Source organism: Ceratotherium simum, chromosome 21, assembly GCF_057802395.1.
Source record: "Ceratotherium simum simum isolate JZ-2026a chromosome 21, ASM5780239v1, whole genome shotgun sequence".
NCBI lineage: Eukaryota > Metazoa > Chordata > Mammalia > Perissodactyla > Rhinocerotidae > Ceratotherium > Ceratotherium simum.
The window spans coordinates 25994233-26008395 of NC_141920.1; the positions used below are offsets into that span (position 1 = coordinate 25994233).

Here is a 14163-nt window from a genome sequence, read left to right on the forward strand (position 1 = left end):
AGTCACCACAGAATCATTTCTCCCAATTATGCACTCCTTATAATGATGGGATGTTCCTGTTTGGAGATTTTTTTTTTTTTCAAGCTAAGAGTGTATGTTTAGGGAGGTGGTATATGTAGAATAAATAACTTTGAATTATTTGTGTCTTTTGTCAAACTTATTAATGAGCATATTGTGCAGGTACATAGAAATAATTCTGACTCTCCCACTGGACTGTGAGCTCCAGGTATCAGAAATGGGTCTTTTTTGCTTCCAGCTGTTTCCCCAGCACCTAGCATAATGCTGACACTTAGTAGGTGTTGAATAAATATCTGTGGTTTGAATGAGTGAGGCTCAGAGCAAGTGAATTGACTCGTCCAAGGTCACACAGACCAAGGTTCCTTTTGCATCCACCTGATTTAGAAGCCCATGCTAGGGCCGGCCCCGTGGCTTAGCGGTTAAGTGCCCGTGCTCCGCTGCTGGCAGCCTGGGTTCGCATCCCAGGTGCGCACCGACGCACCGCTTCTCCGGCCATGCTGAGGCCGCATCCCACATACAGCAACTAGAAGGTTGTGCAACTATGACATACAACTGTCTACTGGGGCTTTGGGGGAAAAATAAATAAATAAATAAATAATTAGAAGCCCATGCTATCACTTCTACACTATCCTGCCTCTTGGCAAGAATCGCGGGGAAAATGTCTCCAGGCCCAGGATCGTGGGCCCAGGAGCTTACACCCCTTTGGACTCCTCTAGAGTAAGGAGTTGGTGGAGGTGGTGATGGGGGTGAGCACCTGCTAACTGAGTCACTATCCACCATAATACCTTTTGGAAACCACACATTGTAATCTTGACAGCCCGAGCCTAGCTCTTGGGGTGTTTACAGAGGATGACAGGGTATGAAGGGCAGGCCCTCCCGGGTTTTGCAGTGAAACAGGCCAAGTTCTCATCTCAGTTCTGCTTTGCGACCTTGAACTGCGCTTCCTTCCTCCTGCACCATGTGGATAAACAAGCCTCACTTATGGGATTATCAGATTGAAAGGAGATCATCAATGGAAGTGGCTGCCCAGTAACTGTGGATGTTCTGGAAGCCTCCCAGCCTGAGGAGAACTGTTGATGTTGAGAACAGCCTTATCAGGCTCTGCCAGGCTTGGGGCCAAGGGAACCCATCTCTCAGGCCTTTGCTGCTTTCAAGTGGGTATTAATAGATACAGAATGCCCTTATCTCTTCCTTGATTTCACACTGGGAATTCTGATCTTCGCTCCTTTCTGCTGCAGCAGAATAGGAGAGATGGTGGGAAGGAGAGCACTGGCTTCTACCTGGGAGGCTGTGTACTTGAATACTTTGGGGAAAGGCAGGGCTTTGAAACACCACTGGCTTTAGCCTCACCAAGCCTGAATAATAGCCTTTCATATGCTAGGTAAGCTTGTGCCCTTTGGGCCTCAGTTTCCTCATCATAAAATGGGGCAATAATAACAATATCTGTCTTTTCCAGCAACCAGTACAGTGCTTGGCACATGGCACGTGCTCAATAAGTGTTTGTTGAGTGACTATTGGGTATGAGAGTGCTTTACAAAAAGTGAATGTTACTGTTATTGAGACCCTTTGGGAAGGTGTGGAGGAAGGAATCTCCATCTGGAAAGGGAGTGTTACTGGCTTATCTCACCCTCTGTCAGGGTCTGGCTTGGTTATTTTATTTTATTTTATTTTATTTTTGTGAGGAAGATTAGCCCTGAGCTAACATCCAATGCCGATCATCCTCTTTTTTTGCTGAGGAAGATTGGCCCTGAGCTAACATCTGTGCCCATCTTCCTCTACTTTATATGGGACGCCGCCATGGCATGGCATGGCATGACAAGCAGTGCGCTGGTGTGCATCCGGGATCTGAACTGGCGAACCCTGGGCCGCCAAAGCCGAGCGCGTGCACTTAACTGCTTGAGCCACCGAGCCGGCCCCCTGGCTTGGTTATTTTAAATGAGACCTACCATTCCAATAGTGGCTTCTCTAACTGGGGAGGAGAAGGGGGACAGGCTGGCCCCAGGAATGGGAATCCAGTGTAGGCCCCATTCTATCACTGGCTGGCTTCACAGGTCCCTACCCCTGAATGGGCCTCAGTTTTCCCATCTGTGCAGCAAGAAGCTTGTGTAGTCTTTGTGGTTCCTTCTAGTGCAGACACAGTCTAGGATCTGCAATGAGTGATTTCACAAACTGCTTAGGAAACTCCTGCTGCTTTCCTAAACCACCTCATAATTTATAAAACACTTTCAGATCCCTTAGGCTTTTCATCCTCATGGCAGCCCTGGAAGGGGCCAGGGCAATGTGCCCATTTTACAGATGAGGAAACTGAAGCTGAGAAATACCCTCAAGGGGCTGTAATTTGAGGCTGCACCACACATTTTGGTTATACGGGTATACCAATTTGTTCTCAAATGGGAAAAGCACAGAAAAATCACCTGGAATAGGGATGGGGGGCTGCTTGTGAAAATGTGGATTCCTGGGCACTTAGAGATTCTAAATTGGCAGGGCTGGGGTGGGGCTAGAGTTAACACGTGCCCAGGTGATTCTGAAGCCAGGGGCCTAAGGACTACTCTTGCAGAACCAAGGCCTCCTTGTGGCATTCTAGGTGGCCTCTGGCATCAGCCTCTGTTTCTTTCCTAACCCTTCTAGGTACCTGCTCTGGGCCAGGCCAGTGTTGGGAAGAGGCCCCAGTCTGGTAGAGGAGGTAGATGGAGAAACCCAGTGTGTGGTCAGTGCTGGAACAGAGGCAGCATCAGGCAATGGAGGACTCTGGAGGGCTCCCTGGAGGAAGTGACGTTCATACTGGGCCTAGTGATTTGATTCTTGTTTGTGTCTTAGCTACTTTTTTTCTATTGGGTCATCCCCACCAGATGGCAGGCAAATTCGTGTAAATGATGAATTTCACATCTCTGCCCTCAGTGCTGGCACAAGGCCTGACAGAGGGGACAATATTGGTCAAACCAGCTGACCTACCCAATGAGAAATGGCTGATGGAGAGGTCCCAGGGCCTCCAGATTAAATGCATTTTCATGCTCAGCACCCTCACCTGCTCCCTTGGTGAGGTCTAACATGGAGTCACTTTCATGGTGGAAATTCCTCATCGTATCGTAAACATGTGTTACCTCTCTGTTCCCCTCCTCCCTTTTTCACTAAACTGCGAGTTCCTTAGAGCCAGGAGTCAAGAATGGGGCACAGAGCAGGCTGTCTAAACGTTTGTTGAATGAATGAGTTCAAGCAGAAGCTGTGTATGGGCTATTGAAGGGATTCCAGCTACAAGGGAGCTTGCAGGAAAATCCCAAACTGTATTAGGCCAGAAGTCCCACCGCCATTTCCTAGCAGCCCCCTTCTGCTTGGGCTCTGGGTGACAGGGGCTTTGGAGGTGGGCCTGAGAACCCAGAAAAGAGGAGGGGCAGTTTCTAGAGATCTGGGCTGAGGGTATTGGGGCTACAGGTGGGGGAGGGGTGGGTCGGGGGGTCTGGGGGTCACGTGGGGTCTGCTGATGGTGAGATGTGCAGAATAGACGCTCAGTCCTAAGGTCTCCACAGAGGATCAGCAGCGTGAGGTGTGTCCGGGGGGCGGGGCCACCACGCCTCGGGCCGGGGCCGTCCCGGCTGCGGGCGGGGAGTGCTAACGCGCCTGGCACCGCCCCGACAAAGCCTGCGCGCGCCCGGTCCCGCGATTGGTCGCGCCGCCTCGCGCCGCCGCCCCGTCCCGCCCTCCGCCGCCGGTCCGGCGCCCTGCAGCCAATGGGCGCCGTCGCCGTCGCCTCCGTCACGGCCCGGACGGCCAATGGTGGCAGCGCTCGGCGGCTCGTGGCTCTTTCGCGGCAAAAAGGATTTGGCGCGTAAAAGTGGCCGGGACTTTGCAGGCAGCGGCGGCCGGGGGCGGAGCGGGATCCGGAGCGGGATCGAGCCCTCGCCGCGGCCTGTCGCCATGGGCCCGCGCCGCCGCCGCCGCCTGCCCCCCGGGCCGCGCGGGCCGTGAGCGCCATGGCCGTGGCCGGGGCCCCCGCGGGCGGCCCATGCGCGCCGGCGCTGGAGGCCCTGCTCGGGGCCGGCGCGCTGCGGCTGCTCGACTCCTCGCAGATCGTCATCATCTCCACGGCGCAGGACGCCAGCGCCCCGCCGGCCCCCGCCGGCCCTGCCGCGCCCGCCGCCGGCCCCCGCGACCCCGACCTGCTGCTCTTCGCCACGCCGCAGGCGCCCCGGCCCACACCCAGCGCGCCGCGCCCCGCGCTCGGCCGCCCGCCGGTACGGACACCAGGGACTCTGGGCTGAGAGCGCTGCCTTGACCCCCCGCGCAGACCCGGGCGGGGCGCGGTGTTTGGCCCGGAGGCCGCGGGGGCGGGGGAGGGGTGGGCTGAGGCGCCCGGCCTGGGCGGTGCCGAGCCTGGGCTGAGCCTCCGGGCCCCGCCCCGGGGTGCGGGGTGACCTCGGGCCAGTCCTTGTTTGCTTCTCTGTGCTCTGAGCCTCAGCGTCCTCACCGGAGCCTCGCGTGGGTCAAACTCAGAGATAATAATGGCCCACGTGTATTCAACTGGCGCAGACTGCATGTCAGGCCTGGCAGACTTCGAGCCAGCTAAAACTCACAAGCATACTGAGAGCTCGGTGACCCATCTGAACTGAGGCTCAGAGAGGGCAAGTGACTTGCCCCGGTCACACGGCTGCAAGTGGTGGGACTGGGATTTGAACTGAGGGCTGCTGGCTTCAGACCAGAGCTTGTAGCTGGGTAGTGGGCACGGCTGCTTGGGGAGGTGAAGGGGGGCGTCCTGGGGCCAGACCGTTGAAGAGCCATTGAGGAGACCCTCCTTCCTGCCTCAGCGCTAGATTGCCAGGTGCAGGCCTGGGCCTCTGGGGACAGGCCTCCTGGCTGGGAGGCCTTCTCTGCAGGGGCGGGGTGGCTGGGCCAGCTGCTGATCCCCTCCCTCTGCCTGTCCTTCCATCTGCCACCCTCCACCCGCCCAGGCTCTGGTTGCCATGGAACCTCATTAATCAGGCAGGCAGACCCCTCTGCCCCTGTGGAAGTACTGGAAGTACTGTGGAAGTAGGCTGGGCCTCTGGGAGCTGGAGAGAAGGCCCCCCACTGCAAGGAGAGAGTAAACGTCCCTGGGAGATGCCTTGATAAAGTGCTCCCTGAACAGCAAGAGGCTCAAGACCAGTTCAGTATGGGGGGTCCAGAAGAGGTGGGGGAGAAGGGAGTGGAGGCCTGATGCTTGGACTTGTGGGCTGCAGGACAGGGTGTGGAGACCAGTTTGACTGGCACAGCTTGTGAGTGAAGGTGGGGCGAGCAGGAGGGGTCTCAGCAGGGGGCTTGGAGCAAGTGGGAGGGGTGAGGCAGGGCCCAGCGCAAGGAGGTGGAAGCTGCCCAACTGCTGATGGGGGCCTGGGTGGCAGCTGGTCCCTGAGGCATCCCGGCAAGGCTCCCCCAACCTCCTTGGCCCCATGCCCAGTGCTGCCTTCCGGAATCACCAAGATGCTAATAATAATAACAATAGCAGCCACCATTGTTTTGAGACTGTTTTGTGTGTCAGGCTCTGTGCCAAGCACTTTACCCAATTAACTTGTTTAACCCTCTCAACAACCTTCCCCTTTTACAGATAGGGAAGTTGAGGCCTAGAAATCTTAGAACCTTCCCTAGTCATTCAGCTAGTGAGTGGTAGGACCAGTCCAAATTTCCAGAGCAGTTAACTGCTGTGCTAGGATGCCTTGCCTCCTAGAGATGCTAACAGATTGAAGGAAGCCCAGGGCCCCTTCCTCCTACTGAGTGAGGGGGAGGGGATCCCAGGATTGGGTCACCTGGCTTGTCTCCTATATCCTGGTGGCTTGTCCCTGCAGGTACCAGCTTGGGACCTGGACAAGTATCCTCCATTGAGCTGACTGACAAGTACATACAGGCCCAGGGCTGTGGGTCCTGCCCTCAAGGAGCTGAGCTCCAGGCTCAGAGATACTGCCAGGGACGGGGCTGAGGAAGCGTGCCCTCCGCTCCACCCCCAGTGGTGTTGGGGCAGCCTCACTGGGCCTGAGCAGTCCATTCATTCAACAGTTGTTGAGTTAGTGCACGCCCATTAGGTACTAGGCACGGAGGCAAGTAAGGAGCCTGTGCCCTCACAATACTTAAGGGCTAGTGGGCATTTTCTGCTGGTGGGCAGAGATGGGGGGTCAGCTTTTGCCCTCTAACACCCCCAACTCTTGTGCCTTTGAGTAGCCGCTGGCTGTATGCGCTGTGACCTCCGCCGACCCTCTGCACTGCCGTTTGTTTGGGGCAGTCCTTGAAACAAGCTACAGGCTCAGCTTCTGCACCAGTGCGCATTCATAGAGCATCTCCTGCATACGAGGCTCTGCAATTCAGCCATTCCTCCTGGCTCTTCGTATCCACCTCTACCCTGTTGTCATGGCTTTAAAAAACAAACTAAATATAATACATATTTGGGGCCGGCCCCGTGGCTTAGTGGTTAAGTGCGCGTCCTCTGCTGCTGGCAGCCCGGGTTCGGATCCCGGGCGCGCACCGATGCACTGCTGCTCCGGCCATGCTGAGGCCGCGTCCCACATACAGCAACCAGAAGGATGTGCAACTATGACATACAACTATCTACTGGGGCTTTGGGGGAATAAATAAATAAATAAAATTATAAAAAAAATATATATATATAATACATATTTACTGTAGAAAAAGAGTTAAGAGGTGAAAGTTGAAGGGGGCAGGATCTCAGCCCCATCCATCCTTCCTTCTCTTTTCTTTTCCTAAGCCTATTTTGTGTGTTTTTTTAAAGGTGGTTATGACAGCTTTCCTTTTCCAAAGTTTTAAAAATTGTAGTTTTTCCTTTATTTCCGTGTTCAGACAGTGCATTGTTCACACTTTACAGAGAAGGCAACAATTCCTCATGGAACCTCTCCCCATACGGAGGTTCCTCCTGAAATGGATTCTATAATAACAGAAACCGAATCAGAGAAAACAGGTTTCAGGAGTTTTTTAATCCAAAAAGGGATCATATAAGTGCATTTCCCTATAGCATTTTTCTTGTCAATATGTCTTTGAGAGGATTCTGCGTCGACCTGCCTCAGTCCTTGACAGCTGCTGGTATTCCTGGGGCTGGATGAACCATGGTTTTTGTGGCCCCCTCCCGTGGATGGGCATTTTGGGTCATGAGATTTTTCACCAGTGTTCTGTGTGTCTTCATCCTTGCCTTTCCCGGCCCCTGTGGGGGTTCTCTAGAGGTGCGACATTTGAGCCCTTGTTTTAGGGTGTGGCATTGACCTGCCTTCAGGGTGGGCAAGGGCCTGGGGAACAGGGAAAAGGCGAGGGGTGCAGTTGGCAGGAGCATGCCAGGTTCCATCCCTGTGGGCAGGACTGGAGAGGGGGTACATTCTGGTTGGCTCTTGGGGACCTGGCTTCTGGAGTAGGCTCTAGAGAGGCAGGACGTGTGGATAGGAACGTGGCTCTACCAGCCCACTAGGATTCAAATCCGGGCTCCACCTCTCACTGTCTGTGTGACCTCTCCCAGGTGCAGGCTCCTCGGGAAGTGAAGATCGTAGCACCCGCTGCAGGGTGATGGGTGGGTTTGGTGATTGAATGCAGGTGAAGCAGTTACTTAGCAGGTGCTCAGTTCACAGGAAGCACCCAGCACATGTTAGCTCTTCTATCTCCAGGACGCCTGAGGGAGCCCATGAATGTGTGTGAGGGAGGGAGTGTCCGCATCTGTCAGCAGGTGGGGAGGTTCATTCAGCAGACATTTGTGGATGCCCAGGCCTCATGCCAGACACTGTGTACAGAGATGATTGAGACCCAGTGCCCACCTCTGAGGGCTCCCTGGCCTCCGGGTGAGGAGCCCTCCGGGTGAAACAAACACATATACAGAAGTTTCTAGTGACAGACTGTGGGAAAAGGTTGGGTTTGAGGCAGTTCAGAGGGGGAAGAGGTGCAGTCTCTATCACAGGATCAGAAAGTCTTAAGTGATGGGTAAGGTCATAGGGGTGGAAGGAGTAGGTGTGAAGGGTGGGAGGCAGGGAGGGACCAGCATGGGCTAAGGCTCAGAGGCATAGGTTTGTGAAAAACCATGTCTCAGCAGAAGTTCATGTGGAGAAGTGGTGGCAGATGAGGATACTAAGGTGGAAGAGGACAGACGGAGGCAGGGGGACCGTTGAGACGGCCGAATGGTCCAGGTGGGAGGTGGTAGTGGCTGTGGTGACAGGATTTCTTGGCAAATAGATATGATGAGGGCAGCGGGCGGGGCTGAAGAGGTTCTAGCTCAGGAAACTCTGTGGATGGGGGAGGGGAGGGTATGTCTGGTTTGGGTCAGGGTGCCTTTGAGGTGAGACTTCCAGGGCAATCTCCATCTTCGAGTGTGAACTAAATCAGGGCATCCTGGGCGGGAATCCTGGCTCTGCCACTTCCTAGCTGTGTGACTTTGGGCCTCTCTGGGCTTCAGTTACTTTGTGTGTAAAATGGGGCCATTACCGTGCTGCCAGTCCATAGGATGGAAGGAACTAATGTATGCACATAGTGAACTATCTGAACTAATGTTCACAGATAGTTGGAAACCAGAGAGTTGGTGACTTGTCCAAGGGACCTGTATCTTAATGGCTTAAAACAGCAAACATATATTATCACACAGTTTCTGTGGGTCAGGAATTCAGAGAAGACTTAGCTGGGTGCCTCTGGCTCAGGGTTTCTTCTGAGGTTGCTGTCAAGATGTTGGTCCAGGCTACACTCCACAGAAGGTGTGACTAGGGTTGGAGGATTTGCTTCTAAGCTTACCCATGTTGCTGTTGGGAGGAGCCTCGGTTCCTGGCCACTTGGGCCTGCCCGTAGGGCCACTTGAGCGCCTGCATGACATGGCAGCTGGCTCCCCCCAAAGTGGTCCAATATAGAGAGCAAGGAGGAAGCTCCAGTGCCTCGATGACGCTGTCTCAAGTGAGGTGACACACCATCACTTTCACCACATTCTGTTCATTAGAAGCAGGTTACCAGGTCTGGCCCATATTTAAGGGGAGGAGAATTAGGCTCCATCCTTTGAAAGGAGGAGTATCAAACGATTGGCAAACTACTACAGGCCTCCAGGGAGGTAGTGGTGGAACTGGGCCTTCCAGTTGAGTGTTCTGTCCTGTGTGGTAGGATTGTGTCCCCTAGAATCTGCCCCTCACTCACACACCTAGGCACACTGGTAGAGAAACTGAGGCCAGGGGTGGGCCAGGAGCACCAAGCCTCAGCCAGGTCTCTTGTGGCCTCACTCTCCTGGTTACTGGGCATCCTCCCATTTATTTTGCTGCAGGTGAAGCGGAGGCTGGACCTGGAAACTGACCATCAATACCTGGCTGAGAGCAGCGGGCCAGCCCGGGGCAGAGGCCGCCACCCGGGAAAAGGTACCTGCGGAGCTCAGGCTGGGGCAGGCCCCCTGACCAGGCCCAGGTTGGGGTGTGGACAGACAAACATACTTGCAAACTAAGCTCTGGTCTGCCAGGCCTAGGCCGGGGCCTGAGCCAGGCCTCTGGGGGCCCCGAGGGGCAGCTGGAGTGGCCGCCTGGCATGGCTTCCCCAGGCCCTGGGGGGTGGGGAGTTCCCCGGCCGGAAAAGGAATGCTTTGGTTGGCAGGCAGCAGCCACAGGGCCTCCCTGCTTGGCTTCACCAAGGGGAAGGAGCCATTTGCCCACCCCACCCCTAGGCCGGCCCAGCTGGGGGTGGGGGTGGTGCTGAGGGACCCTGCCTTGCCTGGCTCCCCCAGGTGTGAAATCCCCGGGGGAGAAGTCACGCTATGAGACGTCGCTGAATCTGACCACCAAACGCTTCCTGGAGCTGCTGAGCCGCTCGGCTGATGGCGTTGTTGACCTGAACTGGGCAGCTGAGGTGCTGAAGGTGCAGAAACGGCGCATCTACGACATCACCAACGTCCTTGAGGGCATCCAGCTCATCGCCAAGAAGTCCAAGAACCACATCCAGTGGCTGTAGGTACCAGCCAAGCAGGAGGGTGGGTGGAGGCCGGGGGCTGGGCCAGCCTGGAGGAGCTGATAGTGATGCTGTGGCTGCCTGCATCCCCATCTTAGAGCTGGGGAAACAGGCTTCGAGAGGAGAGGTGGCTCCCTGAGGCGATGGATGCAGGGAAGTTCATAACCTTACGTATCCAGCTCAGTGTGGTGTACATACCTGTTCACCTGGGTAACCACCATCCGGATCAAGATAAAGAACATTTCAGCACCCTGGAAAGTTCCCTGTGCCCCTCCCCAGTCGTTCCCACCCCTCATACCACTGTTCTGACTTCTGTTGCCATTGCGGAGCTGGTCTAACACAACTTTTATTCCTGTTAATTCTTGTTTTACTGTTCCCTTCTCACCTCTTTCCCTGCTTGTCCTCCCCTCTCTTTTTTTTTTAAATTTTTGTTTATTTATTTTTCCCCCAAAGCCCCAGTAGATAGTTGTATGTCACAGCTGCACATCCTTCTAGTTGCTGTATGTGGGACGCAGCCCCAGCATGGCCAGAGAAGCGGTGCGTCGGTGTGCGCCCGGGATCTGAACCCGGGCCACCAGTAGCGGAGTGCGCGCACCTAACTGCTAAGCCACGGGGCCGGCCCATGTCCTCCCTCTCTTGAACTCATCTGCCCTTTCGGTTTTTGGTAGATCATTCCATTCTGCATCATTCTTCTTTCTTTTCACTTGACAACATGTCTTAGAAATGCTTCCATATCTGTACATCTAATGCATTCTTGGCTTTTTACACAACTGTGGAGTATTCTGTGGCACGTCTATGCCATCGTTACTTATCCAGCCCCCGTGAGGGACACGTGAGTGTTTATAGACATGCAGGCCTGACTTTATTTTCTTTATTTTTTATTTTTTGCTGAGGAAAATTTGCTCTGAGCTAACATCTGTGCCAGTCTTCCTCTGTTTTGTATGTGAGTCGCTGCCACAGCATGGCTGCCAATGAGTGGTGTAGGTCCACGCCCAGGAACCAAACCTGGGCTGCCAAAGCGGAGCTGCTGAACTTAACCACCAGGCCACGGGGCTGGCCCCCGCAGGCCCAACTTTAAACCCATGCCCGTCTGACTTGGAGCCCAGCTTTAGCCCTCTGTTGTTTTCCCAGCTGAGGAGCCGGACCCAGATTGGGGCCAGGGCTCATCTGGGTCTCACAGAACAGAGGCAGCAGCAGACAGTGCCGAAGATGAGGGCTCCTGGGCAGAGAGGTCAGGAGCTGCTCACCCTCCCTTTGCCTCCCCGCAGAGGCAGCCATGCAGCAGTGGGGATTGGCGGGCGGCTTGAAGGACTGACCCAGGACCTCCGGCAACTGCAGGAGAGCGAGCGGCAGCTGGACCACCTGATCCACATCTGCACCACACAGCTGCGGCTGCTTTCCGAGGACGCCGACAGCCAGCGATATCCTTGCACTGCCTGGTGGGCGGGGTCCCACCCAGTGGGACTAGAGAGACTACCCTGGGCCCGGGATCCAGGAGAGGGCTCTGCCTTTGGATGCAAGTGCCGGCACAGTGTTTACTCACTCTGCGATGCTGGACAAGTTTCTTAAACTCTCTGAGCCTCAGCTCCATCTGTAAAAGGGGAAAATAATCCAATTCTGAAATTGCACAGATTAAAACAAGAAAAGCTAGTACCAGCAATAACGAACATCATTTAGTACAGGGATTCAGTAAATGGTTGCGGCTTCAAGGTTAGAGATGCAAGTTTTTGTCTTTCATTTGCAAAAACAGAAACTTTATTTTAAAATAAGCCTTTTTTTTTTAAAGATTTTATTTATTTATTTTCCCCCCAAAGCCCCAGTAGATAGTTGCATGTCATAGCTGCACATCCTTCCAGTTGCTGTATGTGGGACGCGGCCCCAGCATGGCCGGAGAAGTGGTGGGCGCCGGGGATCCGAACCCGGGCTGCCAGCAGCAGAGCGGGTGCACTTAACCGCTAAGCCATGGGGCTGGCCCTAAAATAAGCCTTTTAAAGTGACTACCCAGATTACGTTTATAAATTTTGGACACAACCACTAACTGACACCAAGATCATGGGTCAGAATAAATTCTCACCACCAGGCCTTGAGTCGTGTTAGGTAATTTACATGAAATTATTGTAGGCAGCCATCATTACTTGGGATTTGATGGGTACTGTACAGATGTGGAAATTGAGGCTCAAGGCATGAGGTAGGCTGAAGCACCAATTATGTGCCAGGCCTTGGGGTGGGAGATGGGAGAGGACAGGAGTGACAAGGCAGATGTGGGCTCTGCCTTATGAGCTGTCTGGGTGGGTGACCCCCAGGGGTCAAAGGTCATGTGGTCCTTGACTCCACCAACCCTGGCCTATGTGACCTGCCAGGACCTTCGTAGCATCGCGGACCCTGCAGAGCAGATGGTCATGGTGATCAAGGCTCCTCCCGAGACCCAGCTCCAAGCCGTGGACTCCTCGGAGGTGAGACCTGGGACTCCAGGCTTGACCAGAACAGGCTGGGCTGGGATGGTGGTCAGCTGAGCCTCAGTTTACCCTGCCTGCTGCCTCCACCCAGACCTTTCAGATCTCCCTTAAGAGCAAACAAGGCCCCATCGATGTTTTCCTGTGTCCTGAGGAGAGTGCGGGCGGGATCAGCCCCGGGAAGACCTCGTCCCAGGGGACAGCTTCTGGGGAGGAGGACAGGGCAGCTGACCCTGCCACCACAGTGCCACCACCATCATCTCCCTCCTCATCCCCTGCCACGGATCCTAGCCAGTCCCTGCTCAGCCTGGAGCAAGGTGGGTGAAGGGTGAGTGGGGTGGGGCAGGGCCCCTCTCCCAGGTGGGTGGGCAGGCGTGACAGCCCCTTCTGCCCTCCCTGCCGGGGCGTCCCCGGCCTGTGATGCTCCCCCGTCTCCCCAGAACCTCTGCTTTCCCGGATGGGCGGCCTGCGGGCCCCCGTGGACGAGGACCGCCTGTCCCCGCTGGTGGCGGCCGACTCGCTCCTGGAGCATGTGCGGGAGGACTTCTCCGGCCTCCTCCCTGAGGAGTTCATCAGCCTGTCCCCCCCCCACGAGGCCCTTGACTACCACTTTGGCCTTGAGGAGGGTGAGGGCATCAGAGACCTCTTCGACTGTGACTTTGGGGACCTCACTCCCCTGGATTTCTGATGGGGCTGAGAGGGGCCAGGGCCTCCTGAGATGCCCATCCTGTCTCTACAGCCCTGGAGCCCCCTGTCCCTGGCTGTCCTCCCAGCCCAATTGGAAATGTTTAATTTATACCCCTCTCCCCTGTCTCCAGAAGCTTCTGGCTCTGGAGTCTGGCTACTGCCAGGAGGCTGAGCAAGCCAGGAAGGGAAGGATTCTGTTTGTGGTGTGTATGTGCATGCACCCAACACCCAACATGTGTGTACACGGGGTGAGTGGTGTGTGAGCATGTGTGTGTGCATGTACCGGGGAATGAAGGTGAACACATCTGTGCGTGCACTGAAAACACGCCCCAGTGTGTCCACGTGTGTGTGCATGAGTCCATGTGTGCGCGTGGTGGGGGCTCTAACTGCACTTTTGGTCTCCTTGCTCCAGGGGCCCCACGAGGCCCAGGGTGGCCACCTGCCCCCAGAATCCTGCGTGCTGACCAGGCCGGGTGGCGAGGCCTTGGCCTGCTTGTTTGCAGGACAGCGAGAGCACTTCTGTCGTCTTAAAGGTTTTTCTGATCGAAGCTTTAATGGAGCGTTATTTATTTATCAAGGCCTCTTTGGCAAGCCTGGGGCACCAGCAAAGGGTAGGAGGGGTGTGGGGCTGATGCCCTAACTCCCTGTACCCCTGAGCGAAGGGTGGGGGTCCCTGAGCTGATTTTTGCCCCATTCCGAAGGAGCTGAGGTCTGAGCGGTTTATTTATTGGGAAAGTGAGGGAGGGAGACAGACTGACCAACTGACAGCCGTGGGTGGATTGAGGGGCGTGGTCCCTCCCCAGGGGGTCACTGCAGGGCCTCAGCTGCCCCCAGGATGGATGTGAGATGGGAGAGGTGAGTGGGGGACCTTCGCTGACAGGGTGGGCAAGAGGGGTGGGTGAAGGGCCTCCCCCTGCCCAGACCACAGGGGCCCTCCTGTGGCATTTGAAGTGCCCCCCTCCACCCCACTTGCTCTGCCCCATCCTCCAATCTGCACTTTGATTTGCCTTCCTAACAGCTCTGTTCTCTCCTGCTTTGGTTTTAATAAATATTTTGATGGTGTTTGGGCCGGGTTTTGGGTCTGTGA

The 14163-nt window shown here is 55.4% G+C and overlaps 1 protein-coding gene across 1 annotated transcript; it reads left to right on the plus strand.

Moving 5' to 3' along the window:
• Positions 1–3900: 3900 nt before the first annotated feature.
• E2F1 (E2F transcription factor 1) lies at positions 3901–14140 on the plus strand. The gene is made up of 7 exons (XM_087445388.1): positions 3901–4247; positions 9266–9356; positions 9716–9935; positions 11205–11357; positions 12275–12389; positions 12484–12706; positions 12830–14140. Exons 1-7 carry the CDS (start codon positions 3987–3989, stop codon positions 13075–13077), a joined length of 1311 nt encoding a protein of 436 aa, XP_087301514.1. The 5' UTR covers positions 3901–3986; the 3' UTR covers positions 13078–14140.
• The last annotated feature ends 23 nt before the right edge of the window (positions 14141–14163 follow it).